General features: G+C 36.5%; 1 protein-coding gene across 1 annotated transcript; it reads right to left on the bottom strand.

Moving 5' to 3' along the window:
• Positions 1-27,614, bottom strand: LOC126978150 (neuropeptides capa receptor-like). Its single transcript, XM_050826902.1, has 7 exons — positions 27,314-27,614; positions 10,784-10,874; positions 7,929-8,128; positions 6,380-6,521; positions 3,893-3,993; positions 2,693-2,876; positions 1-408 (listed from the first exon to the last, which is right to left on the bottom strand). The coding sequence occupies exons 1-7, from the start codon at positions 27,612-27,614 to the stop codon at positions 165-167; spliced, it is 1,263 nt and encodes a 420-aa protein (XP_050682859.1). The 3' UTR covers positions 1-164.
• Positions 27,615-27,645: the final 31 nt, after the last annotated feature.

The raw sequence follows: 27,645 nt of genomic DNA on the forward strand, positions 1-27,645 counted from the left end.
TTTTTCTGCTGTTCTAGTTGGATATTATATTCTACACTAACGATTATCTTGGTAGTAAATATTTCTCTTCTGTAACATGGATATGTCATTTATGTGTACTGTTTACGAAATCCTCTTCGTGTTATTCCATCTCGTTGTACGCCAGTATCTATTTGGCTATATTGTCACTGTCCAGTTTCGTGGCAAAATGTATCATTTTCATCAATTTTTGTTTCAATACTGAAGATTTTTTGTTCGTCTTTGATAAAGTTTACTTTTCCGTGCTTTTTGTCTCTGTAGCAGCTTGATTTAACTTTGTTAACACTAGAGGTTGGAGTCGAACCTTCACGGAGCGAAAAACCGAAGTTTCTAGATTGCAGGCGATCTGCTGTTCTACAGAGGAGTGTGTCTTTGAAGGCGAGGCGATATCTGCAACAAAGTAATATAAATTAAGTATATGGCGATCTTGCAGGTATATTTTTTTTTTTCAAAATTGAATATGAAATCACTTCTTGAAAGTCAACAACTACTATTCGTTCGGAAATGAATGCCTTAGAAAGAAGGGGCTCAAGAAACTTAGCGGGCATTTTATTTGTTTTTTTTTTAAAGTAAAATTTCAATGCGATCTTTTTGATTTAAATTTTTGATTTATTTGCTCAATTCCCAATCTGTAGTATAATTAAGAAATTCATTTATGTTATAGCCTTTACAGTTTCGTAATTCATTTGTTTTGAACATATTCTGGGATCAAAATGTTCATGTTCATGTTTTCAAACAAAATTTACTAATATTACCGTCTGGACCGTCTGATGGTCCGGCCTTACCAAATCCAACCATATGTTTAGGCTATAAGAAGCCTGTCGCTGGTATGTTAATTTTCGCTAAACTCTAACCTGACTAACATAAAACAGCCGCTAAGGAGTGTTTTTTCTCATTCTGACTTAGGTCAATAGAAGAAGACAGAGTGACAATTAGCAATGCTTTTAGTTAGCAGACAATTATGAATAAGGGGGTAAAGCTGTGCTTTATATTTAAGCTCGGTGACACTAGATAATAGATAAACAAATTACATAGATTTTTATTTAGGTTGGAACAAATATATTTGATAGAGCAGTGTTCTTCAATCTGTGGGTCGCGACTCCTAGGGCTAGCCTTACTTGGGGGGTCACCGGCAAAAGGAAAAGTAAAACTAGAGTACAACAAAAACACAATTTTAGTGAGAAGGGTGGACTTGATTAACTGTTAAAAGTCAAATCGTAGTGCTATTTTTGAAACGATAAAATTGAATCATTTTCTAATTGAAGTCAATTTCTCTCTTTCGTTTTAATGTCCACCATTTCAGTATTTCACCAGTTCAGTAATAATGTCAGTTCAAACAGGTGTAAAGTGGCAAATGGTACTAATAACTTTAAAGCTTCCCTTGCGCGCTCTAGATATTTTTGCTTTTTCATCCAAAACACGTGAATACTTTGTGCATAAAATCATAATGATAGTATTTTAAAATTAAGTTATAAATTATTTATCTGACTGGCAAGGGGGTCGCCAGAATTTTTTAAACTCTAATGGGGTCCCGAAGTAAATAAGATTGAACAACACTGTGATAGAGCTATGCCATATTGTATAGCTGTTCCCGAATTACGACGATTTGTAAATCTTCGGAGTTTTATGTTTGTTCGGTCTTTGCATTGTATATTATTTAGTAAAGTGCCAGTTAATTTCAACTATGGATATCGAACTTGCTAAGGTGCCATCTATTGCTACTGTACTTCAACCCTAAGTTGAAACCGGTAGCAAACTGGTGGCGCTAGGCGCGACAATCGCGTGAAGTATGTGTGGGCGCTCACCCAAGCCGTACGAGAAGGTGCCCTCCGAGACGTTCTTGGCCGTCCCTCGATTGTTGAACCACGTGGGTTCCTGTAGTGCCGTGCACCGGTGGATGTTGTGTGGCGAGGAGCAGTAAAAGTAGGTGGTATATGCATTGTTCCTTTTTTCACAGTTGTTTTTATTACGCCTACCAAATAATCTACAGTCCATTCCTATAATTTGAACAACGTTACTTTGACTAAGTTTCTTTTCTTCAACATTGTAGGGCCTGGAAAGATGAGGCTAAGCATTTGAACAATACCATTTACATTTCTAAGATTCATGAAACTTCAATTTGAATTAGAGATCACGATTCCAGAACTATTAAAACTTATATAGATCTAAATGTCACAGCTTGTATTTATGTTCTAACCCGCAGGACTCTCTGGCTTGTTTCCTGTGAACGGAGTTTCTATGTCCTTGTAATTAACTTAGTGTTTGATTAATTGTTTTGCAACTTCAAAGTCGTGCGGGTTGAAAGGCTGAATTTTAATCTAACATAGATTTTATCTTTCATGTCAAAGAAAACTGTTTACGAATCGTAGTTACATGAGAGCACGGATAGAGCTCTTATTCCAATCTATATAAATATAAGAGATTTCTACCTATATATTGACTCATCACGATATCTCCGGGACTCTCTTTCGCCGAGTAGAGGTCTCAAGGTGACGAACGCAGTCGTAGAGCCGCTCAAAATTTTTGGGTTTTTCAAGAATCCTGAGCAGCGCTGTATTTTAATGGGCAGGGCGTTTCAATTCCCATCTGCTGAACGTCCTGCTCGTCTCGTCGCTTATTGTCATAAAAAATGTATTGGTTGAGTAATAAATGTTCGATTTTGAGACCAACTTACCTAGCACTCATAACATTGTAAAGTATCGGGTTAACGGTCGCTGAGACGTAATACAGGGCACCGGCGACGTTGAAGAGCTGTTCATTGATGGCGTGGTACTGCGGCATGCCCAGCCCGTAGATGAAGAACAATCGTTGTACATGAAACGGAGTCCAACACACGAAGAACGCTGTTACAACTGCGACTGTGATACAAGACCGACTTTAAAATCAAATCATTGACTTTTCTTTACTTTAACTTTAGTATACAACTAAGAATACTGTTCAATTGATTACTTTTCAGGGTCGTTACAGATTAAGAAAATGTCTTAGTTTTAATTTATTCTCTTCTTCTTATCTATCTCTTTTTTAACTTAAATATGTTTGCTATTATTATTATAACTAAATCGATCAATAATTTTCTGTAATGATTTATTATTTTCAATTCAATATATTAAATTAATATTTATTATTTTCAATACAAATAGGTACTTTTAAATTTTTTATTAATGTGTATGGCACAAAGATGTATGACTCACTGAGACCGACATATTTGCGACGCTTGCTGTCTTCGGCAGTCGAAGCAGCAGCCCCAGCACCAACTGACGTAACTTGGACATGAGAAGGAGCCAGAGTGTCGACGCAAGTCGCGTACCACACCAGCGCCCTTCCCCGTGCCCAAGCCACCAGCGTAAATGTATTTATAGTGACGATAATATCCAAATTAGTGGCGCGTCGAAGGTAGATTTCGACGGCAGTAATCGGTTTAAACAGCTTTTCGGAACATTCAACTGATAAATGCGGTATAATACGCACAACAAAGCGATGTCTCTACGCAACCCTAATTATTGATCTAGCCGCAAATGGTTCGAGCTGCTATTGGAGAGCAGCAGACCAGAGATAAAATACTCCATTTAACGCAGGACCTGAACTTCGTAGAGCGCTAGAATGTGGGCTAGCCTGAAGCATTGCCTTACTATATATATTACCCCGAGTTTCTACGAAGCCAATTTGGCTTTGCCTTTCAGATGGCCGCGGAATTGATAATCGCTTGAGGTTTTGAGACTTATTATTCTGATACTAGACGAGGCATTAAGAGGAAGGTTGTCAATTTTTCCTCACTCTTCGTATTAATTTATCTTAGGTACCAACCGTCTCTCTGCCTTTTACAAGATTAGATAATGCATTATTCAGTTCTCTGTTCAAAGTTAATAAAACTTACCCAACATTCTTATAACAGCCTTTCTAGATTTCGCTTGTCGCGTATCGCCATGAATTTGTCCACTGAGTAACTCTTTACTCTTCTTATTGATTCGTGTTGATCTAGGAACATATATTTAAAAATAATTGTTGCATAACGTTATTACAGCTTGAAAAAAAAACAGTATAATTTCTTTCTAGAACACCACCTCTGATAACAGAGAATCTCTTGTAGAAGCTTTCAAATGCAATGTAATTTTGAAACAAGCTTACTTACTCAGCATGTTTTTTTGCCCCAAATACTAAGGCCTGTCGTTCAGAAGGTGTCTTAATAAGTAAGGTTCTATATCAAGTGTAGTTTTCACTGTGTTAAAAGCCGTGCATAGAGAGAGTCAACAATACACTTAATAACTGTTTACGTATTAAGACGCTAGTTCTAGAATTCAAAATCAAATATTTCTTAAAAACTACCACCAATTTGAAAATTTATGCCACAGATCTGAGAAGAACGGGCGCAAGAATTACTGCGCACTTTTTCAAATAAAAATTGATCACAATAAAATTTCATAAAAGTTGACGTCGGTCGATTCGTCCCAATCTGTGGTATTATTAAGAAATACATTTACGTTATAGTAACTACCAAATAAACGTTTCTTAACAATTCTTTTGAATTTCGTATTATATTTATTTTGAACATTTTCGGGGATGATGTTGTAAAAGCATATACATCGTACCACAAAAGATTTACTAATTCGGCTTACTTATTACCTAGTTTATTGTTGTTCCTGATTTTAACATTATGATTATCACAGTTTCCAGCAAATTCATTAATGTGTCTATTATCATACTCTAGGAAATAAGATCAAAAGGGTATTTCTTTTAAAACAACTTTTAATTCCACCTACTAAAACTTCACACGCAAGCTAAATAATAAAATCTAAATAATTTACTGGAAAATTAAATAGAAGAATTTGCTAAGCTTCTAAGAATAAATTACGAATAACACTGACTAATATTCGAACAGAAATTGGGCAGATTAACGCCTTAACTCGTTAACGGTTGCAGCGGAATTGTGTCGACGCCAGGGAAACATCGCCTTTTATAGACTTCTTCACCCTGTCCACCTGTCACTGCCAAGAATACATTATAAAGAATATATATTGAGCAACAGTTAAAATGTTTATTTCATAAAATTTTACTCTTATTGATTCCATAGGACCTAGGCATCACCGTATCATCATCATCATCAGCCGGACGACGTCCACTGCTGGACCAAGGCCTCCCCCAAAGATTTCCACGACGATCGGTCCTGCGCTGCCCTCATCCAACGTATTCCGGCGATCTTGACCAGATCGTGGGTCCATTTTGTGGGGGCCTACCAACACTGCGACTTCCGGTACGTGGTCGCCATTCGAGGACTTACTACTGCCCCGACGGCCATCTGTCTGTCGAACTATGTGCCCTGCCCACTGCCACTTCAGTTTTGCAATCATCTGGACTATGTCGGTAACATTGGTTCTCCTACGGATCTCCTGAGTTCTGATTCGATCTCGCAGGGAAACTCCGAGCATAGCCCTCTCCATTGCCCTCTGAGTGACCATGAGCTTTCATCACCGTATCATTACCACGTTATACGGACCTTAGCGGTGAAACTGCAACTCACCGAAAAGGTCATCATGTTCGTAACGTGCAAAGTGATTGATTATATGGAAATAGCTGACATGATTAATTGCTTCTGAAAATGGAAAATGTATGGTGTTAGATGGGACCGATTATTAGTCGTATATAGCCTATCGTTTTTACGAAAGGACAACCGTATTCGTCAGTGCCAAATTAGGACGACTTAAATTACAATAAAGCCTTTATTCGGGCTTTTTCTCAGTCTAGTAAAAATGAACGTATGATTGTCCGTTTGTCCTGCTTAGACAGAAGCTTTTTTTTTTCTTTAATTTTTTTTTTATTTCCCAGTTCTTCCTCCAAGCGGTCCCTATTCTGGTGTATATTTTTTGAGGTTTGGTCATTAGTTGAAATAACTTTAGGTAAGTGTTTTCCTGGACATTCTCGCTGAGATTTCCATGTAGGACGACTTTATGCCCTAAGCAAAGCCTTTTAGAACTACCCACTAGTTAAAATATTAAAACTTTCGTGATACATGATTAACTTATTTTAGTAATACGGCCTTACCCACGATTTATCGATGTGGGTACCGACTAGTCTATTGGAGGACATTAAAATCCGTAACGAGGCGATAATGGTCAGCTTCGACGTGGCGTCTCTTTTCACTAATGTACCAGTAGCAGTAACTATAGACATCATTAAACAACATTTTTTTAAAGATTTTAGACGTCGGTAGTGTTAGAACACTGACATTATTACCTTTGGCAAAACGAGTGTCTAAGCTATGTGTAAAAGTTTTACTATAAATCACAAACAAGTCATAAATAATAATTGTTAATTTAATTTCGCCAGTTTTTGTTAAACACAATCCTATCGTGATAAAGTCAGTAACCTGATTCGCCATCCCATGATGATGTACAGGCACAGTATGAGTACAGCTGGCGCGAAGAAGAAGAAAATGCTGCTGAGTTCCAGAAGTGGTGAGGTGGCAATGAGCGCGCAGAATGCTGACTCCGTCGATTTATTGCCAGAATCTGGGTATCAAATTTACGATTCTTGTGATATTTTTTTATATTTTCGTTATAAATTGCTCTTAATATATAAGTAAGAAAAAAAAGTGTGTGTGTACTTATGTATGCACACAAAAAGTTATACTTCTTGGCCTAATGAAGCAAAAATCATTAAAATGATTTTTTCCTCGTGCTATTCTACATTTTTAGAAAGAACAATTTAGTAAAAATCTTGCAAATATGACTTTGACAATTAATTATTAAATAATGAATACGGCTGTATGGGCTTGAACCCTTTGCATAATACTGGACGAAAAAAACAAAAAAAAAACTAACGAAGGAACCAACTTGACCCTGTTACTTTTGTGTTACAGCGATGCGCGCGCATCTTAAAATTTCACTCTCATCATTTTTTCATAAGGCGCCTAAAGAAGTATAACTTCATGTGATAATTAAAACAGAAATAAAATCTTGTTGGCTACAGTTTGTATACAGTTATCGCGCCAGTTGAATGCAGTCGGAGTCTTAGGTAAAGAGCGGGAGCACCTTCCCCCGCTCTCCGCACACCTCGCCCCGCGAGGACAGTGTAGTGATGTGCCGTAGTCGTCGCTTATCGTGCTATTAAAACTTAAATTGCGGTGACGCTTTATTGTTTTTTTTTATAATGACTAATCCAAGTCCTTCAGGTTCCGTTCCAAAAATACGAGTTTTATTAATGGCCAAGTACAAGAAATGGCAAAAAATGTTTTAGACATCTGTGAATAAAGGTAGAACAAAAATTTAAGATTTAACTAATACGTTTAACTAACTAAGTTTTTACTAACTAAGATTTTAAACTAGTGTTTAAATGGTAATCTTGAAGCATTGTTTAAACTTATCGACACACTCATGATTATGGTCGTCAATTATAACGTCACAGCACTATCGCATTCAACTCACGCGTTATCTGTAGGTATATCCGCATTGCCTAAAATTTTATATTAAATCATCAACCAATTTGATATTATTGGAGTGGTCCCAGATGATCACCGAGCAACAAATGGAGTTATGCTCATTTGTTGAGAGATATAAAATAATAGCACTTACTTTTCTTATGACTAAAACGGATGAGACGAGCAGGACGTTATCGTGATAGTAATAGAATTCTTGAAAGCCCCAAAAATTCTAGGTGGCACTACAATTGCGCTCGTTACCTTGAGACATAAGATGTTAAGTCTCATTTGCCCAGTAATTTCACTAGCTACGGCACCCACACAATGATGCTTACACATTAATGCTTCACAGCAGAAAAAGGCGCCCATAATCCAACCGGCATCCTGTGCAAAGGAGCTTCTCACTGGTAAATGCCCATTGGTTGCCTCTTAACCCTCTGACACCCTGGACCCTTGGACTTCAGTATTATTTTTGTGTCCCGGGGAAGCACACACTTACTTGGTGGATAGTCGATGTAGTTGATATCTGTATACACAGCAAACGGCGAGGCGCTCAAGAACGCGACCGTCCACAAAGTCAGGATTATTCTGGAAGCCCGCGTCAAGCCCGCCATTGCGTACACGTGTAGAGGGTGACATATAGCCAGGTACCGCTCCAGACTGAACGCTGATATTGTCAGCACAGACACGTAGGTTGCTCTGAAAATACAAAAAAAAACAAACGACTCGCTCAGATGGCGGTTTTGACCCAACGGCTCAAAAGTGACTATAAAAATTACGTCACAGACATTTTATGGAGTTTTAATCCCCTTTCCCGTGCTTGTCACAGGTGGTTACATTTGTGCCATCTACCTGCGCTGTGACGGCACATTTTTGTCATTATATATATCTAACTAGCTGACCCGGCAAACGTTGTTTTGCCATATAAAGTATAATTCACGGGATAGTTTTATAAGTAATAAAATATTGCCTATATTATAGCCTGTACATCATTTTGTTCTATTATCAATAGTTTTTGCAGCGCACGCAAAAATAGGTTTTCGATTTTACACCTTGTGTTACAAAATAGTAATTTTATTACGGATCCCTAATTTTGAAAAAAAAAAACATAGCCTATAGCCTTCCTCGATAAATGGACTACCCAACACTGAAAGAATCATTCAAACGTATGTTCAGTCATTCGGACCAGTAGTACCAGAGATTAGTGCGTTCAATCAAACAAACAAACACTGCAGCTTTATATATTAGTATAGAAAAAGTATAGATTATCGGTCAGCGGGCTGGCACTCAACGACGTAAACCTACATAAGCCTTACCTATAAATAAAGATAAAGTTAGTAATAATATATAAAATTTTATTAAAGTTGTGCTTAATAAATAACTTTCGAAATAATATTTTATCGCTTAGTTCTTATTTAGTTTGTCACAACGGCGATTAGAGCGTGTGTGCATACAAAATTCGGCCTGAACTGACAAGCTGAAGCTCATGGTCGCTCAGAGGGAAATTGAGAGGGCTATGGTCGGAGTTTCCCTGTGAGATCGTATCAGAAATGAGGAGATCCGTAGGAGGATGTGAAACTGAAGTGGCAGTGGGTAGGACACACAGCTTGAGGGCCGTTGGGGCAGTAGTCCTCGAATAGCGAAGACGTAGTCAGATAAAATAAACTGTAGTCTACAGCGAAGGAGTTCCTGTTTCAAATATTGTAAATACTTTTTAAAAATTGCTTATGTAAGCGGCCAGTTTGAGAAATAAAAAGTTCAGCCTATAATAGCTACACATACCAAGTACCAACCATGATCATTCCCGAAACTTCATTAGGCGAGTTTCCACAACTCGCCTAATTGAGTTTTCACATCATAACTTGTCCATTTGCTTTTTCCGATCTTAACTACTAATTTTCACGAGAAAAAGGGGACCACAGTCCGTGCGTAGCGTAACTATGACCTTTATCAGCGGACTGTTTCTCATAAATTGAAGTTGTTAGTTGAAATTGGAAGAGTATTTATTACTTTTATCGTAACAAAGAAGGCTATCTCTAAAATGTTTTTAAAAGGGTTAAAGTGTTATGTAATATATAAAATTCTCGTGTTGCGGTGTTTGTTACGAAAACTTCTCCGAAGCGGCTGAACCGATTTGTATGAATTTTTGTGTGCATATTGGATATGTCTGAGAAGCGGCAATCATCTATTTTTCATACCCCGAAATCATAACCTCCACGCCTAAATATTTTTTTATTTATTCATTTCATTATTTTATAATGATTCAGAATTGAAAAATACATACATCTCCAAATTTTCACCCTTCTACAATCCACAACTATTTTTGTATCGCGATTTTTATATTATTTTGTCCATCCACAAATCGGATATAGGGTTGCAAGATGGTAATTGATTACAATAATTATTCTATTACAATACATTTTATGTAGGTCTGAGAATTGGTCATCATCTATTTAATTTCTATTTTATACTAAAAATTTTAACTATTGATTTTTTTTATTACTTTATATGAATATACAACGTTTGCTAGGTCAGCTAGTATTTTGTAAAATTGTATTTAGCAAGTCTAAATAAAAAGTACTCAGCATGCCTTGATAGTTATTGAAGTTTTCACTTCAAAAACTATCAAGTTTAATATTATGCTATCAATAAAATATGAGCTTTCAATGAAGGAACCAGTCAACCCAAGCCACAGAACAGGTAAAAGAGATCCTTTAGTCTGTTCTGTGCCCCAAGCACCGCCTGTTTATGTACACGACTCTCTCCACGAAGTTGTCACAACGATTACAAGCCATTGCGCCTCTCGTTGCCACAAGACTTGGAAAGGGGCGATGGAGTTATGGTCCCGAATATAGCCATGAACGTGCACAATAAACTATTGAATTTGAACTAGGAATTAGTTCAGAAATACGCCTGTTATTTTATTAAGTGTAACGTTAATCCTTCTGATATCAAAGTAAGTTAAAAAATCTATAAATAGAACATCTTCGCGATAAACAGTCGACACAAGTGTGAAGAGACGCTCCGAAAACAAAAAAACTGACAAAAATCAATCAAAGATTTGTTCATAGAGGCGATATCGTTCTTCGTGAATCAACTCTAGGGAAGATGTTCTACTTACTATATGCCGCGCGCTCCCAGTGCTTTGTTGATATTATAAACTTAAACGTTTATAAAGATATATAAATGATTGGATATTTGCGCCAATATGTCCATGTATCCAATTCCTAATAAATCGATCTTTCTTATGTGCAAGTATATTTTTTTTTTGGATATGAAATCAAATATTGAAAGTCAAAAACTATTAAACTTTAACTTAATCGACTCTATGTCAATAAGCTATATTAAACTTACGCCTCGGAAATGAAAGCTCGAAGCTTGCAAAACACCAGACCCAAGCTGTATGGATACTGATGCCAGTAGACTGCCAGATCGTTCGGCAGACCTGAAAAATAAGAATACCCAGCTGTGTTAGTGATATTCTAGTATCAAATTAATATCAAATTCTAGGGTTTACTGTTTGATGTAATTTTAGATATACCTATATTAAAATGGGGTCATTTAAGCGAAAATCTGAAAGAAAAAAAAACATTCGCTTATTCGTCATAGATTTTACCGCGACTTTGGAAAGGACTTGATTAAAGTGTAGAGGAATAACAAAAATATTGACACACAAATAAAATTTGAAAAACAAATTTTTTGAACAATGCGGAACTCGAACCCACGTACTCTGGCGTTCCGTGCCAGTGCTCTAACCGACTGAGCTAACCGTTCGAGTGACGTATCGTCATAAAGTTCGAGTCCCGCATCGTCCATATAATCCTAGAATGAGGGTAATCACTTTAAAAATATAACAAATTGTTTAAAAATATTGACTCTAATTTTTGAGCACAGAACACGAAAGATTTCTGTTTTCTGTATTTTTAGGTAACCAAGATTCAATCAGATCGAACGAAGTCAAAGACGCAACGAGTTTCCTCAAAGAAAATATTGTAGACTTTACTTTTAAGAATAACATACAAGAGAAAATGTTCGACAAATAGGGAAATACATTTTAAATTCTATTTGAATATCAAAGTGGACTGGCTTATCCTAACATCGGCCAACTTCATTGAGGCTCGTATCGTAAATAAATCAATTTCGTTTCAATATCCGACCAATATCTTAGCTATTTTCGTCTGAAAGTAATGAGCTCATTTTGAGTTTTACAGGCTTCTATTGAACTAGCAAAGTCAATATGTTTGTTCGAGTTAATAAGTTCGATTTTTGAATCTGTTATGCTCAAGGGATTGGGATTAAATTGTTAGTGTTACGATGACAATAATTCATAAGATACATAATAGCTTTAAGGGTAAATGTATACACTTCTATAATAAAATTCCAGCCACTGTTTAGGCATTATCTATAAATAAACTTAAATGTTTTATAAAAAAAATGGCTCTGTCGTAAATCCTATTACTCCACTGCTGAATATCTTAATGATCGGATAGCCTGGGACTAGATTGTGATTATTTTATAGCGATAGAAATGACTGTACAATATTGTATATTTTTATTGAAAAAAGCGCATAAACAGAAGTCTGGGAGAGTTTCTTGCGCCGCTTCTCTCTCAGAGCGCCATTTGTTTCCGAAGCGGTAGTAGTATCTAGTAGTTATTAGAAATGACATCAAAAAGAATTCTAAGGAATCAATTTTGATAAAATAAATTCCTTTTATGCCTTTTAATTTATAATGAGCGTGACCTAATTACAAAGAATATATTTACTCTAACGACCTACGCCGTACGCGCTCCCTCCTCCTTTGAAAGTCGTCCCGCGCTTTAGTACAGTGATCATTGACTTCATATTTCAGGATTTTGGCTAGTTGGTTGGTCCCTCCTGGCATTGGTCATTCCAGATAACATGTTGTTTTCGACCAGTTAGCCTCTTCATCATTTCAGGCGGTGGTACATACAGGGGTTTACCATATCGCCACGCTTGGCAGGCGGGTTGGCGATCGCAGTCAATGGTGGTGATCTCTTGGAAAGATGCTGCTGCCCATCCTCCGTTCTATGTATCCCGTTGTCGCCTCTTACGACACCCACGGGAGGTGATGGGGTGGTGATATTTTGGTGCGATAAAACACGCTCTTACGAAGCTTCAGGAATCCACAATTAAACCTATTGTTACAAATCTTTTCAATGTGTGTGTGTATTCTTTAAAAAAAATGTTTGAAAGATTATTTTCCACATAATTGCAGAAATATGCATGGGATTAAACAATTGTAATAAACTTATATATATATATATATATATATATATATATATATATATATATATATATATATATATATATTTATAAACTATTATATGTATAAACTTATATTCATAAACAGTTGTAGGCTTTCTCTGTGTCGTCAAAAGAGTAATTTTGCTATTATATTTTTGAGATATTAGCTATTTGGATTATATAATTATTACTACGTGATGACGCCACGTCCATGGAGTTCCGATCTATTTTAAATGTATACCATTAAACCTAAATGAAGTTTCCTAGGGTGATATAGTTGAAAGGCACGCGTATTTGATTATACTAACTTGTAATATCCGCTCAGTGTGCGAGGTATCATTAGCGAGTTTGAAGCCGCCCTAATCCTTGGCAATGTGTCACCTGACATTCATCAATGATTTATGGTCGTTCCCTTAGATAATTTATACGTCTAGATAGAGCCTCTTGTTGTTTGGCAACACTTTATTTTAGTGTGCGTGTGTTGCTGAAATTAGAGGCTTACAGTTCGCAGCTATTTTTTCGACGTGTTCACAGCTGTCAGAGTCTATCTAGACGTATAAATTATCTAAGGTCGCATCGTTCATAAAATTTTATTTGTGTATTAATCCTAGAAGTGAGGGTTATCACTGTAAAAACATAATTGATTATTAAAAACTACCGTTTATGTGTAATTTTGTTTTGAATCCCGAATCGTCCAGTTTTGGCAAACATTAAAATTTGTTCATGTAGGTTATGTTATTCAGCTATCAAGGACACAAAACAGAGAAGTATTTTCATAAGATAATTGGGTTGGTTGTTGTGACCAAATTGATTTATTTACATTCGGAACCTAAATAAAGTGGGTTTTGAATATATTTGAATACAGGGTCGATAGTACCTATATAAAACAAATGTTTAATGTATTTTATTACTACGTGCTTATTTCCTGTGCAAGTCTTCATTGATGTTTTTCTGTTTTGTAAAATCAATTTCAAACAACATATTATAAAAAAAAAAAAACAATCAGCCAGACGTGACAAATAGATTATTAGATATCCTTGTTGCCGACATATTTTGATTACAACGAAGCTTTGCTGAAAATCTCAAGTTAAGTAGAAAAATAAGCTAAAACAAAACGTAAAAAGAAGTATTGGCTTCTTGGAAAACATTCTTCTTAAGCTTTAAACAACAAAATATTATTAAATAAACAGGTTTATTGTCAGTGAAGACCTACGCTATACAGCTGTACCAAAAAGAGTGAGTTTTCACAGAGCACAGAAGACGCCGAGTTGCTAATAATACATACCTATCTACGAACAAGCTGCCTTAAAAACTATATTTTGACCAAATAATAATCAATTGAAATGACCTTGGTAGCTTGGGCACGGGGAACCGCCGGGGGACTGCCGAAGACAACGACTGTCGCAAATATGTCGGCCTCGCGTGAGTCATACGTTTTTCTGCCGTTTGGTGTCGAGACACTTGGCACGAGTGGGTCCCAGAGGCGCGTAGTATGTACAAAGTACTATCTACACGCCTCAATAGGGCTACTGGTAACCCCAAGCGCTGGCAGCTATTTCGGTCAACGGATCAGCCTAACTATCCAACGCGGCTATGCTACCAGTATTCTTGGTACACTTCCCCGTAATAATAGGTATAGGTTATTGCTTGCTACTATCCGCAATTCGACGACTTTGGCGCGCCTATTATGCGTGGTGAGGAGGGCAGTTAATCTTACCATCCCAGCTCCTCAAGGTAGTTAATCAAACCTCTGATGTCACCCATGACCTCGGGGAGAGTCCTCGGTGACCCCAGGTGTTTGGCCCGGTATGTGGCCACACTCCTACACTCCAGAATGATTTGTGCGGCCGTCTCTTCTGCCTCCATGCAGGCTCTGCACAGCGGGCTGTCAGTGTCACCTATACGTACTAAACAGATGTTTGCTAAAAGGACCGTGACTCGTTATTACATGGGTTAATTTACGTAATCTTTGGCGTGGGAGTTTAAGTAGCTTGCGAGAGAGCCTGAAGTCTATTTGGAGTAGGGCCTCTTTTGCTTGTCTACACCCACCCACTTCCGTCCAGTATTTATTTTGTAATTCCTTGGTATGTTCTCGTATGACTGTTGCAGGCCATCTAGAGGTAAGAGGGACGATTTGATCTAGTCCTATTGCTGTCATCTCCGAGCCTCTCCTGGCCAGTTCATCCGCAGCATCGTTGCCGCGTGAGTCACTGTGACCCTTTATCCATTGAAGAGTTACTTGGTCGCTATTACGTAACTCCATCAGACACTGGTGAAAGTCGTATATTAGCTTTGACGTGATAGTGTTGCTTTGTTGAGCTTGTAGTACTGATTTGCTATCTGAGAGGATGCGGATGGAGTAATCCTTTACTTTTTGTGCCAAAGTAGCTGTAGCCGCTTCTATGATACCCATGCAGAGTGCTTGGAAGACAGTGTTGAGCTCCTAGTGGTGCAGCTATTTTTATATTTAGATCTTCCGAGAACACTCCATATCCGTGCCAGACCTTGTTATCGAGGCATCGATGAAAATCCTGAGGTCTATAAAATTAAAGTCCTCTTTTGGTTCTTCGTACAGCTGTATTTTGTATTTCTTATCGAAGATATATTCCTTAGGAAACCTGTCACTTACCGCAAGCAACAAAGGCTCCTTTTCAATCACCTCAGTTAGGACCTTACTACGGCGGAGGCCACCTCTTGTTTTATAAAGAGGTGTAGAGCCGGAAGATTTATCATTGTTTCTAGGGCTGCAGTAGGTGTAGATGGCATGCATCCTGTGATAGCCATACATTCTAGTCTTTGAAATCGTTGTAATTTACTATACGGGGTTCTTTGTTTAGTGTGTGACCACCAAACTACTGCATCATAACATATCACAGGCCGTATCACAGCTACGTAAAGCCATAGTACTATTTTCGGGGCAAGACCGTGGTGGCCGTATTTATCTTTGCATCTACGTGGGCGCCCCAGTTTAGCTTGCTTTCATGTATTACGCCTAAATACTTTACTTGTTAATTGGAGTTCAGTGTTAAACAGTTTGTAATTACCTAGAACTCTTTTGTTTGTGAACAATACCAGTTCCGGTTTGTTGGGTTAACTGAATGGTCGTTTTCTATGCACCATTTTTCCACGATTTTAATGCCGCATTTGTTACTTCACATACAGTAGTGACAAACTTTCCGCATATCAGTATAGTAAGGTCATCTGCGTAACCTACAGTATAGTAGTGGTTTTCGTTGAGGGTGGCAATCAGATCTTTTACTACCAAGTTCCATAGAAGAGGTGAGTTTACACTTCCTTGGGGACAGCCTTTGGCAACTATAGCTTTCTGCGTTTCACCTTCATCGATTAAAATTACTCTGTGTTTCAGCATGTTTTTAATCCATAATGTAAGAGTTGTACATACACCATGGCGTTGTTCTTTCATTTTTGCAAATTTTTTAAGGCTAGTTTTAATTTAATGCAATCATAATATTGTAAATATAGATATAAGATTTGTTTGAATCAAAATGTTTTGTTTGAATAAATATAATATTAGTATTAATAATAATAGAAATCTTGTAAAAAACTGTTAATATTTTTCTTTCTAAAATTACCTACTTTTATAAATATCAATGATTGAAAGAGTTATCTATATTGTAACGGAATTTATTGAAGTTAATTAACACGAGGATTTTACCAGTGATGCTGTTACATGTTGACAGTATACTTAATTAAAAAGTTATCTCATTACGCGATTTTCTCGGTTCTCTTTAGAACTCATTTCAATGAATTAATTGTTATAACAACGGAGACCGGAAAAAAAGAATATTGAACTTCGGTGGTGAAGCATCAATGCCTTTTTAAAATAATTTAATTTCAATTTTGAATCCTACCGCCAATATACGCAATGGCCATAAACGTATATCGAGGCTTAATTGATTGTCTCGAATCTTTGACAGTGGCAGTTAAAATTTTTTCTTGCTCACCGAAACGTAGTGTGGTAGATTTAATAGGATCTAAAGTTCGCCGGCCGGCAGCCACTGGAAGAACCACGTGGAAACGAGATATCTCCATCTCCCTGTCTGAGTGGGATCTCAGCACCAGCAGCCAAGGTACGTGGGCTTATATTGCTGTGGTATAATTCTATGATATTGGTGGTTTTAGAGGATTTATCAAATTAATTCGTTGGTGCTTAATTTCTTTTTAAGAACTATTGTAAAGGTGAATGCTATTTGCACGCCTCATCACTCGGTATCCCATTGAATGAAGCAACTTTTATATTGAACTTAGCTTCAAAACTTTGTCGTATTTTTTTACTTTTTAAATGCCATGTTGTAAATATGTAGGTGACATCACTATTTAAAAAGTATTTGTTTATTGACTCAAGTTGTCTTTGCACAATGTTTAAGGTTCCTACCTGAGCATGTCAGAGGTTTAGTAAGATTTAAGATTTTTTAATAAAGAAAAGGGAGTCTCCTGCGAGGCTCGAACCACGGCTTAGCTGTACGCTAAGCGAAGTGTAAATAATATTCAAGAGGCGTCTAGGTGACGAGTGCCCGCCGAGTTCGGAAAAAAGGGCTTCGCTTTCGCCGTCGAAGACGATGTATTGACCTAAAGCTAGTACTCGGGTTTTGTAGCGTAGCCTATCTAGGGGCGTCCCTATCGGTTCCATTCCCACCAAATACCAATCTGTTTTAATTTATGTACACTTATTCTATGCTCTTAAAGAATATCTGCTAATAAATTCAAATTTATCAAGACAACTCGCACTGGACCAGCATGGTTGACTAAAACAACTATACCATAGGTTCAAAAGGGCATGCAGTCTTTCACTAACTATGTTTTTTTTTATGAAAATAAGGGACGAAAATAAGACGAGCAGGACCTTCAGCTTAGACCTCAGGATTATTGAAAAACCCAAAACTTCTGAGCGTCACTACAACTGCGCTAGTCACCTTGTACATAAGTTGTGAAGTCTCATTCCCAGTAATTTCACTAGCTACGGCCTTTCAACCGAAACACAGTAATGCTTACACATTACTGCTTCACGGCAAAATAGGTGCCCCTGCCTAGCCAGCATCATGTGCAAATAGTGATGCATCATCAGCAAACAAGAAAATTTGGTAGTTATCCTTAGTGAGAGAAGGTAGATCATTAAGGTAATTCAAGAATAGAAAAAGTCCTAAAGTTAAACCCTGCGGAACTCCTATTTTAACGACTGATTCAGAAGACCGGTTTCCAATCTAGTTCACCTTTTGGATATTACAGTTTAAGTAGAAAATCATCATGTCTAATGCTATAATACGTCTTATCCGTGATGGTGAAGTATTCTGAACAATGTTTCGTGTTAAGCACAATCGAAATCCTTGGATAAATCACAAAAGACATCAAACGCATCACGAGACTCCTCCCTTGCCTCAAATATATTATGTCGTAAATCAATACCAGCATCGGCACTTGCCCTGGGGTTGAAAAAAAAACGGTTTGGTGTGTAGTTGTAATTAATGAAATATAATAAATTTATTATTATTATTAGAATATATTTGTATTAGGAGTCTGCTATGTTATAAGGTAGATAAAACAAATATTATAACTATATTTACAATACAATGATTACATTAAATTAAAACTATCGTTATGGGGAAGTGTACCAAAAATACGAGCAGCATTTCCGCGTTGGATAGCTAGGCTGATCTGTTGACCGAAATAGCTGCAGGTGCTTGGGTTTCCAGTTGCCCTATTGAGGTGCGTAGATAGTACTTTGTACATTAACCGCGCCTCTGGGCCCCACGGGCCAAGTGTCACCAAACGGCACAAAGATGTATTACTCGCTAAAACTAACATATTTGCGACCCTTGCTGTCTTCGGCAGTCGAAGCAGCAGCCAACCCAACACCAATTGACGTAACTTGGACATGAGAAGGAGCCAGAGTGTCGACGCAAGTTAGGTCCCATACCAGCGCCGTTATAAGGAAGATTGTTCGAGCAAATTTAATAAAGATTATATTAAATAAACAAAAATATCCTACTTAATTGTATGTATGGAAAGAATGTCTATAACTCGCAAAAGCTGTGTGTTTTTCTTCATACAGACATTCTATATTAAGGCAATAACAATGCATTATTTGATAGCTCTTGATCCAGCTATCGAAGGCCACAGACAATCTTTCAACATAATAGCTACCTATTATATAATCTATGTTTATGTACATAATCCTTTTGTACTTAATATTAAGAGTATGAAAGATATTTTATATGGAATAATAGCTGAAAAGATTTGGCTAACCTTATGCCGACCTCAAGATAAATTTATCTGCCTCAATGAATAGCTACACTTGTTATTTCTTATTCCTTATAAGGGTTTCGTACCCTTATCACTTCGTAGTACATCTGTCAAAGCATTCCTTAGGACCTTAGGTGGAATTAAGTCAAATGAAAATTCTTTAATTATCTTAATCGATTGGAATTTATATCAATTTTATTTAATTTGTTAATTATACTATATTATATAAATAATAAAAATAATGCAAATGTTATGTGTATTAAGGTTTTTAACCACCTTTCAAAAATATTAAAGAGTTGCCTAAAACTGTAATGCATAAAAAATTGTTTCATTTGTATTTTTGTGTACTTTTTTCGCCTTATGTTTAGTTGTATATCAAATCGTTATCTTTTGTATTATATTCACTCCTACTTTGTTTATATTTAAGTGGAAACTTTATTGGCTTGTGTAATATAAATTATGTGTTACAATGTGTATATAACTTAAGCTGTTTGTTTTGCAATAAAAAAATAAAAAAAAATATTATGGCTAATAGATAAATGCTTCTATAGTTTGAAAAAAAAATATTTGGCCAAAAAAATTAAACGTTATTATTTGAAAGTGGAACCTACAAACTAATGTTTATTTTATGTTATTGAGCGAAGTAAGGAGCTCTCACAGGTGACTCCAATTGATTTCTATGTTAAATTGTTTCTCGGCCATTTCTGGACCGATTTTAAAAAACTTTCGAAATTTTCTAGGTTGTTGTCGAAACAGAATTTTGAATTTCAACTTGATTTAATTATTGTACCTAATTAAAACTTCTAGCTAATCGGAACTATTTGAATTTCGAATGTTATATTTTTTAAAACGTTGCAACCTTCTTAGTAATAAAAAGACAATTCGCGGGAAATCATTTATCAATTGTTTTTATCGCTCATCAAAGTTCTACGTACGCAACGAAAATGCAATTAAGTCGAAAAGATTTTAGAGCGATGATTTTTTATGATATTAAAAGTTCTCTCCCCCGCAAGACTGTGCCGCTCGTCTTCAATATGCTTTTGGGAGAGAAGCACCTTGCTTGAGCACCGTGAGGCGATGGTTTACTGAATTTGAGAGTGGTCGGGTTTCTTTACATGACGAATTTCGTGAAAGGCGGCCTTCAACTGCCGACATGAAGAATTGAAAGTTCGGAAATTTTGTTGTCGTTGGATCCCTCATGAACCGACACCGGAGCAGAAGCGGGCTCGCGTGGAATGATGCTCACAGATGTTAATAAAGTACGACAACGGACATTCTAATGCTATTTGTGACATTGTCACAGGAGACGAAAATTGGATTTATTGTTTTGAACCCGAAAAAAACGGCAATCTTGTGAATGGGTGTTTGAACACGAGGACAGGCCAACAAAAGTGAAGCAGGCGAGAAACGTTTGTAAAAAAATGATCGCATTTTTTTTCTTCGTCACCCATCCTGCACATAGCCCCGACCTAGCACCCTGTGATTTCTGATTTTCCCCAAAATCAATTATTTGATGAGAGGTTTCACTTTAACCAATTCCCAAGAGGCAGTGATAGCGTTCAATCAGCACGAAGAAATAATGAATTCAGATCTGTGGCCCTCCTGTTTCAAAAAATGGTTCGACCGAAATGTAAAGGAGAGTATTTTGAAAAGCAATAAACATAATATTTTGGTGATAACATGTTGTTTTTTTAAGTTACGGAAAACTTTTAGTGTGACCTACGGTATCTACTCCGGCATATCCACCATACATGAGAGGGGTAACGGATCATATTGAACACCTGTTACGCCGTAGATATAGCATCAGGACAATTTTCCACCCCCTGACGCAGATTGTAGTTCTACGATCTCCTAAGGATCGGGACTCTCTGGAGAGCCCTGGCGTCTACGAAATTCCCTGCGAGTGTGGCTAAAGTTACGTTGGTGAAACTGGACGCAACATAAAAACCAGACTCACCGAACACATCCGCAGTTTACGTAAATAAACACCTATGCAGTGGCAGAGCATGCCTTAAGTTCCAACACCTCACATAATATTAGGTTCGATAAGGAGAAAGTATTGGCCCGCGATCAGAACTTTGTGCCTCGCATAATATAGACAAGGGCCAACCCTTGTCTATATTATGCGAGCACTGAGCCCAAGCTCAGCCACCTTCTTGGAAACCCGTGTTTATAAACGCGTCTCCGCATAACACCAAAAGTGCCGGTGTTTACGTAATGGAGTACATTTTGTGCGCCCCTGAACACAATAGTTTCAGTGATACCGTAGTTGTCATCACCAGCGCGGCGCACCTCGCGCCAAGTCAAGTCGCGCACTACGAGCGCAAATCCGCAGTATGAGACGGGACGCTATCGCAAACCCACTACACTGACCTTGATGTAGGACCTCCGAATGATCCGAAACTAGTCAGTACCCACACCGATAAACCGTGAGTAAGGCCGTGTTGATAAAAAAAGTACGTATGTCTCACGAAATTTTTAATAATTTAATTGATTCTCAACTATTTATCATCAGCACCTCTTTTTAACCGACTTCAAAAAGGAGGAGGTTATCAATTCGATCGGTATTTTTTTAGTGTATGTACACCGATTACTCTGAGATTTATGATCCGATTAACGTAATTTTTTTAATTTGGTCCCATAAAAATTTTACAGAGTTTGGCACACAATGAAAACTCATTTCATGAACATTTTAAATGAAAATTTTTGTTTACCTCGATGATATAATTGTTTTTGTCTACGGCTTTTTAGGATTTATTATTCAGGTTGTATATTATAATTATTAACGGACACTAAAAAGTAAAAATTAAAACAAAACTTGGTTAAAAAAAACCGACTTTAAAAACTGATAATTATCAAATAAGTAACTAAAAATTTAATACACCTTTTTTTTTAAGGAAAAAGTGACGAGAAGTGCCACGCTCTGCCCATTACAATACAGTGCCGCTCGGAATTCTTAAAATACCCAAATTTCTCAGCGGCATCGAAATTCCACTCGTCACTTTGAGACATCAGATTTAAGTGTCATTCGTTTTTCAGCCGTGATTGCAAGCATTATTGTGATACGGTTCGAAGGGCGCCGTAGCAACAGAAATTACTGGACTAATGACTTAGAGTTTGAACATTACTGCCACGAAATAAGGTGTTAATTTAAATGAATGTTTAAATGTTATCTGTAGAAGGTAATGTATATGTATATACAACGCTGCTCTGAAATGGGAAAGAGGCTTACGTCATGGGGAGTGGTGAGGCAACCGGCCATAGACATCCGCAACACCAGGTGTCAAGATATGCGTTCCCTTCCCGGTCTCAAAGGTGGGAGTATGCTCTTTTCTTGGAGGTCCATAAGTAGCATCGGTTTGGGAAAACAGCAGCTGGTAATTGATTCCACGCAGTGTTTTTTTATTATGACAATAAGGTACGAGACGAGCGGGACGTGAGATGTTAAGTCTCATTTGCCCAGTAATTTCACTAGCTACGGCGCCCTTCGGACCGAAACACAGTAATGTTTACACATAACTGCTACACGGCAGAAATAGGCGCCGTTGTGGTACCCTTAATCTAGCCGTCAACCTATGCAAAGGAGCCTCTTACTGGTAGTGTAGAGACGAAACAATTGTCGAATTGGCTAAAGACAAATCTTAGCAGAAATAACCCCATGAACATTTAGATAATTATGCATTTCCGCTAAATAACGCCCTTTTCAATAAAATTTCTTGCAAGAAAGCAATCAAACTTAGAATCTACAAGTTAAATAATTTCGAATAATTCTATCTATATTTCTAGGCTTATCCCTTAAAGATTTAAGGGATTTTCTTTTTTATCTATAGACGCGGCGAAGATAATATTTTTATCACATCTATTCAAAACAAGCTGGATGTTTTCAAGAAAACTGGGAGACAAACTTTTACACTAATTATCTTGTCCCAAACTAGGCATAGCCTGTACTATGGGTACAAGACAACAATATATTTAACAAAAATATAAAAATCCTTTAAAAAAAATCCATGGATCGCACAAATACATACATATACATAAATGTTTGCACCTACCGGGATTCGAACCTGGACCTCTAGCTCAATAAGCAAGTTCAACCATTGGGTTATATGGGTCATACAATTACTAAAATTAATTTAATTAAATTGTATTTGGAATGTTGATATTTTAATTAGTTTCAAACAGCCTTTAGAGTATAAATCATAACAGGTTGAATGATAAGTAAACCGACCGCAAGCAAAATTAAAAATGTTTTCAAATCCGGATTTTACATTTCACAATAAAATGAGTGTGTCATCCGCAAGTAGTAAACCTAAGTGCATTATAAGTATTAAACTTCAGTGACATTGTATCTGACGTTAAAATTGTGTTAGAGTGTGTCTTTTACCAGGATCCCTTTAACAGTAAAAGATGACAGCAACATGACAATTTTAAATCTACTTATGTAGGTCTTTATATAAAGGTAGTAATAAAATTGTTGTATTGTAATTGTTATTTTATCCTGTTTCGCCCCGCAAAGTTTCGCCCCACACAAAAAATTCTTGTTTCGCCGCAGATTTTCTTCCTGTTTCGTCTCGAAAATAAGAATATTGAATAATTTATTATTTTATTCTTGTTTTGCCCCACTTTTTGTTCTTTATTCGCCCCGGGTAGTAATTTATGTGTTTTACAACATGTTTTGTACGGACAGCATACAAAATATTTTAAAAATCTTATAATATTTTTGACGATAAATATTATTAATGAACTCTACAAGTTAGTATTCAATACCAGAAATCAATAAATGGAAACAGGAGCCTTTTAACTAATTCAAATTTTACTTATTCAAATTGTTATATAAATTGGTTTAAAAACTCAATATCTTGTACAACGTGTGCCCACAAGCAAGTTTATGGCCTAAAATCCTAACTTTTATCTACCACTTTCTCCACCTTCATCTTGGTGCATGGACTTCGAAATCAAGATAATTTTACTATGTACTTGGTTCGTTTATGATATTTTAGTGCCCAGTTTTATCGTTATACTTTTGAGACAACCTAAGACAGCTGTGCCGCAATCTGCAAGAACATAATATCCTGTAATAGATTTATGAACACCTTTCATGCCATCGTTTGGTCTCGGGTAAACTATTGCTCTTATATATATCTAGAATATTGTTGTAATTCACATTTTTTTTTCTGGCTGTACAAAAATAACATTTTAAAAAGTGGGACGAAACAGGAATGTGGGACAAAAACCCGGGGCGAAACAGGAACAAATCTTCTGTCCTACTGTATGTAAATAAATAAACGTAATTCTTTGTCATAAGTTACAATTATTTATTACCTCATAGAGGTGATAAATTGACTTTGACTTGACTTGCCTCATAAGCAAAAAGTGAGGTAGTGCTCTACCCTCGACATGTCAACAAAAACAGTTTTATCGAAACTGAAATTGATTTTTTTTATTTATAGCACACTTTCAGGTTTATATGAGTGCACTTATATCAAGTTAAATAATCTGTGAGGTAAATAAAAAATATTTCAATAACAATTATTAACCGACTTCAAAAATGGAGGAGATTCTCAATTCGTCGGTATTTTTTTAATGTTTGTTACCGTTGGAGTCGGTGACAGCCAATATAGGTTTGTAACTACATAAATATAATATACATAAAAGGCATAAAAGGCACTTATTTTCTCAAAATTGATTCCTTTAGAATTCTTTTTGATGTCATTTCTAATAACTACTAGATACCTACTACTACCGTTTCGGAAACAAATGGCGCTCTGAGAGAGAAAAAGCGGCGCAAGAAACTCTCCCAGCATTCTTTTTTTGCACTCTTTTCAATAAAAATATACAATATTGTACAGTCATTTCTATCGCTATAAAATAATCACAATCTAGTCCCAGGCTGTCCGATCATTTAGATATTCAGCAGTGGAGTAATAGGGCTTACGACAGAGCCATTTTTTATGAAACATTTAAATTTATTTATAGATAATGCCTGAACAGTGGCTGTGACTTTATTATAGAAGTGTATACATTTATCCTTAAAGCTATTATGTATCTTATGAAGCCTACTAGAATTAGTTACAAGCAATCCCTTATCTCTACTGTTATAATAATGAAAATCACTATTAAGAGCAAAAAGGTGACGATTTTCGTGAACGTATATTAAATTTTCATAAATGTACTGAGAATGAACAGTCATAATATTTATTTATTTAAATTTTTCTTTGAGAGACTGTCTATAACCAAGCTGATATATAGCACGAACAGCTCTCTTTTGCAGGGCAACCACTATATCAATGATACACACATAATTATAGGGCCACGGCGAGAGGACACCGATTCCAAAAATAACCATAATCGTTACTAGAATTAGAGTAATTTATTAGATTGTATAAACATTTATTTTTATAACAACGCAATTATTTTTATACTTTTTAGTGCATATTGTATCTATTGATTTGGAATAGTTTTTTTGAAGTCAGTTGTTTTTTTGTTAAAATTGTTTTTGTTTAACATAATATAACACACATAATAAGTTAGTAAAAGAAATAATATTTTCTGGACGTAATTGTATAGATAGGAGTATGTAGTGGGGAAATTGGTCGAAAAATGTATAGTACCGGAATATTTTAGTTTTTATTATCTTAAGTAACATACTGTGGACTTTCTCAATTAATATGAACATTCAATTCACTGTAGTTTAATTATTCATCATCATCAGCCGGAAGACATCCACTGCTGGACAAAGGCCTCCCCCAAAGATCGCCATGACGATCGGTCCTGCGTTTAGTTATTATTTATAAAAACTAATGCTGAAACTAATGCTAATTAGCTATAGAGAGTACTTAGACTTTGCTCAGACTTTACTTACGTAAAAAAGCTGAATGTGATACGACGCGAAATTGAATTTTGCATTAGGCTGTCTCAGCATCAGCTCGCTATAATTTCAGTTGTAAAACGAATATTAAAACAAAAGGTTATATTATGTAAACGCGCAAAAGTTTTACGTCAGTAAAGTCTGAGCAAAGTCTTTGTACGTTCTATATAAATCTCAGCCTAAGATACGACTCCTTTTTTGGCTATTTTTTTGTATATCTACCCGACAGACGCTGTTCTGTAGATAGTTAAAAAAAACTGTTTTAGAGGAATTTGCCAATAATATTTCATAACATCAAGGATTATTTCGTAAAAAATGCTCCCTGTTGTTATAATGAAATTGTTTCACAGTGGAACTGTCAAACCGTGCTTCACGAAATTCTCATAAAAAATATGTCCATACAAAACAAATAATGAAAATAAAAATAATTATCGGTCCTAAATCGAAATAAAAACTATCCTATCTCTCAAGTTCGACTAAACTGCACTTCATGAAGTAATCCCCATTAACATCCGTTCATTAGTTTAGGAGTCCATCGCGGAAAAACAACGTTTCACGTAATTTATATATATTAAGATTTTTCCTCGCCCTAAAAGAATCTGGAATATGAGATTATGAGGCGTGCACTTTTAGGTTTTCCAAACTTGATAAAACTCACTTGACCTACTTTCAATTTCTCGCTCCATGCTGAATTAAAAAACACTCTCGCGTGGTTTTCTCTCTTGGTAAATAATCTACTCTTTTCTACCATTAGACTGCAGCGAAATTCAAACTCCATGAAACCAGTTTTTCAACGACTTTGTAACTAATACTTCATTCTAGCACTCTAAAAAGCGCAGGTCCAGCCACATATGGAGTATTCCTGTCATCTCTGGTCTGGCGCATCCCAGTATCAGTACGAACCATTTGACCGGGTGCAACGCAGAGAAGCTCGAATTGTCGTTGACCCAGTGTTCTTTGAATAGCTACAATACTTGGCGTTCTGTAGAGACATCGCTTCTTTGTTTGTCTTCTATCGCATTTATCCCTTGATTCCTATACTATACCATCGGGATGTATGGCGTTTCCCCACAGTGCGGTTTGGGAAGAACTTTCTTCCACGTACAACCAAACTGTGGAATGAGCTTCTTTGTGCCGTGTTTCCAGGACAATATGACATGGGTACCTTTAAAGAAGCTTCTACAGCTTACTAAAAGGCCTACAACGCTCACTTAACATCAGGTTACGCTCGTTTGTCCTCCTCTACCATAAAAAAATAATTATGTCATTTGCACAAGGATATAACTACTTAAAGCCCTTTCAAAACTTCCAACTTTATAGGGATAAACATTCAATTAATATTGCGCACTAACACATGGCAGACATTACTAAAGAATTCATTAAAAGTGGTTATGGTCAACTGGTGTCGAAAAAAAGCCTTTCGAACTCAATTTAACTGGTATTTCGTTAACTATATTATATTATATAAGAATAGAATAATTTCACTTACCAAATAATAGCAACAGCAAGTCACTTACAGCCAAACTGAACAGATAATAATTAGTTGCCGTATGCAGTCCCGGGTTCCGTACAATAACGACGCACACACAGACATTTCCTACGACTCCTGTCAAAAATATCACAACCAGTACAATACTTATAGGTATTATTTCCTTCAAAGGTAATCTACGAGATCCCATCGCCCACCATAGCATTTCATCCTCACTACAATCGAAAATCGTCAAATTATTACATCGCGCATAAAAGTGTTCCAAAGTTTCGTTATGACGAAAAAACAACTCGGGATCCATTTCGCGTTACTGTAACTATTTAAAAAGAATA

Source organism: Leptidea sinapis, chromosome 47, assembly GCF_905404315.1.
Source record: "Leptidea sinapis chromosome 47, ilLepSina1.1, whole genome shotgun sequence".
NCBI classification, from domain to species: Eukaryota; Metazoa; Arthropoda; class Insecta; order Lepidoptera; family Pieridae; genus Leptidea; species Leptidea sinapis.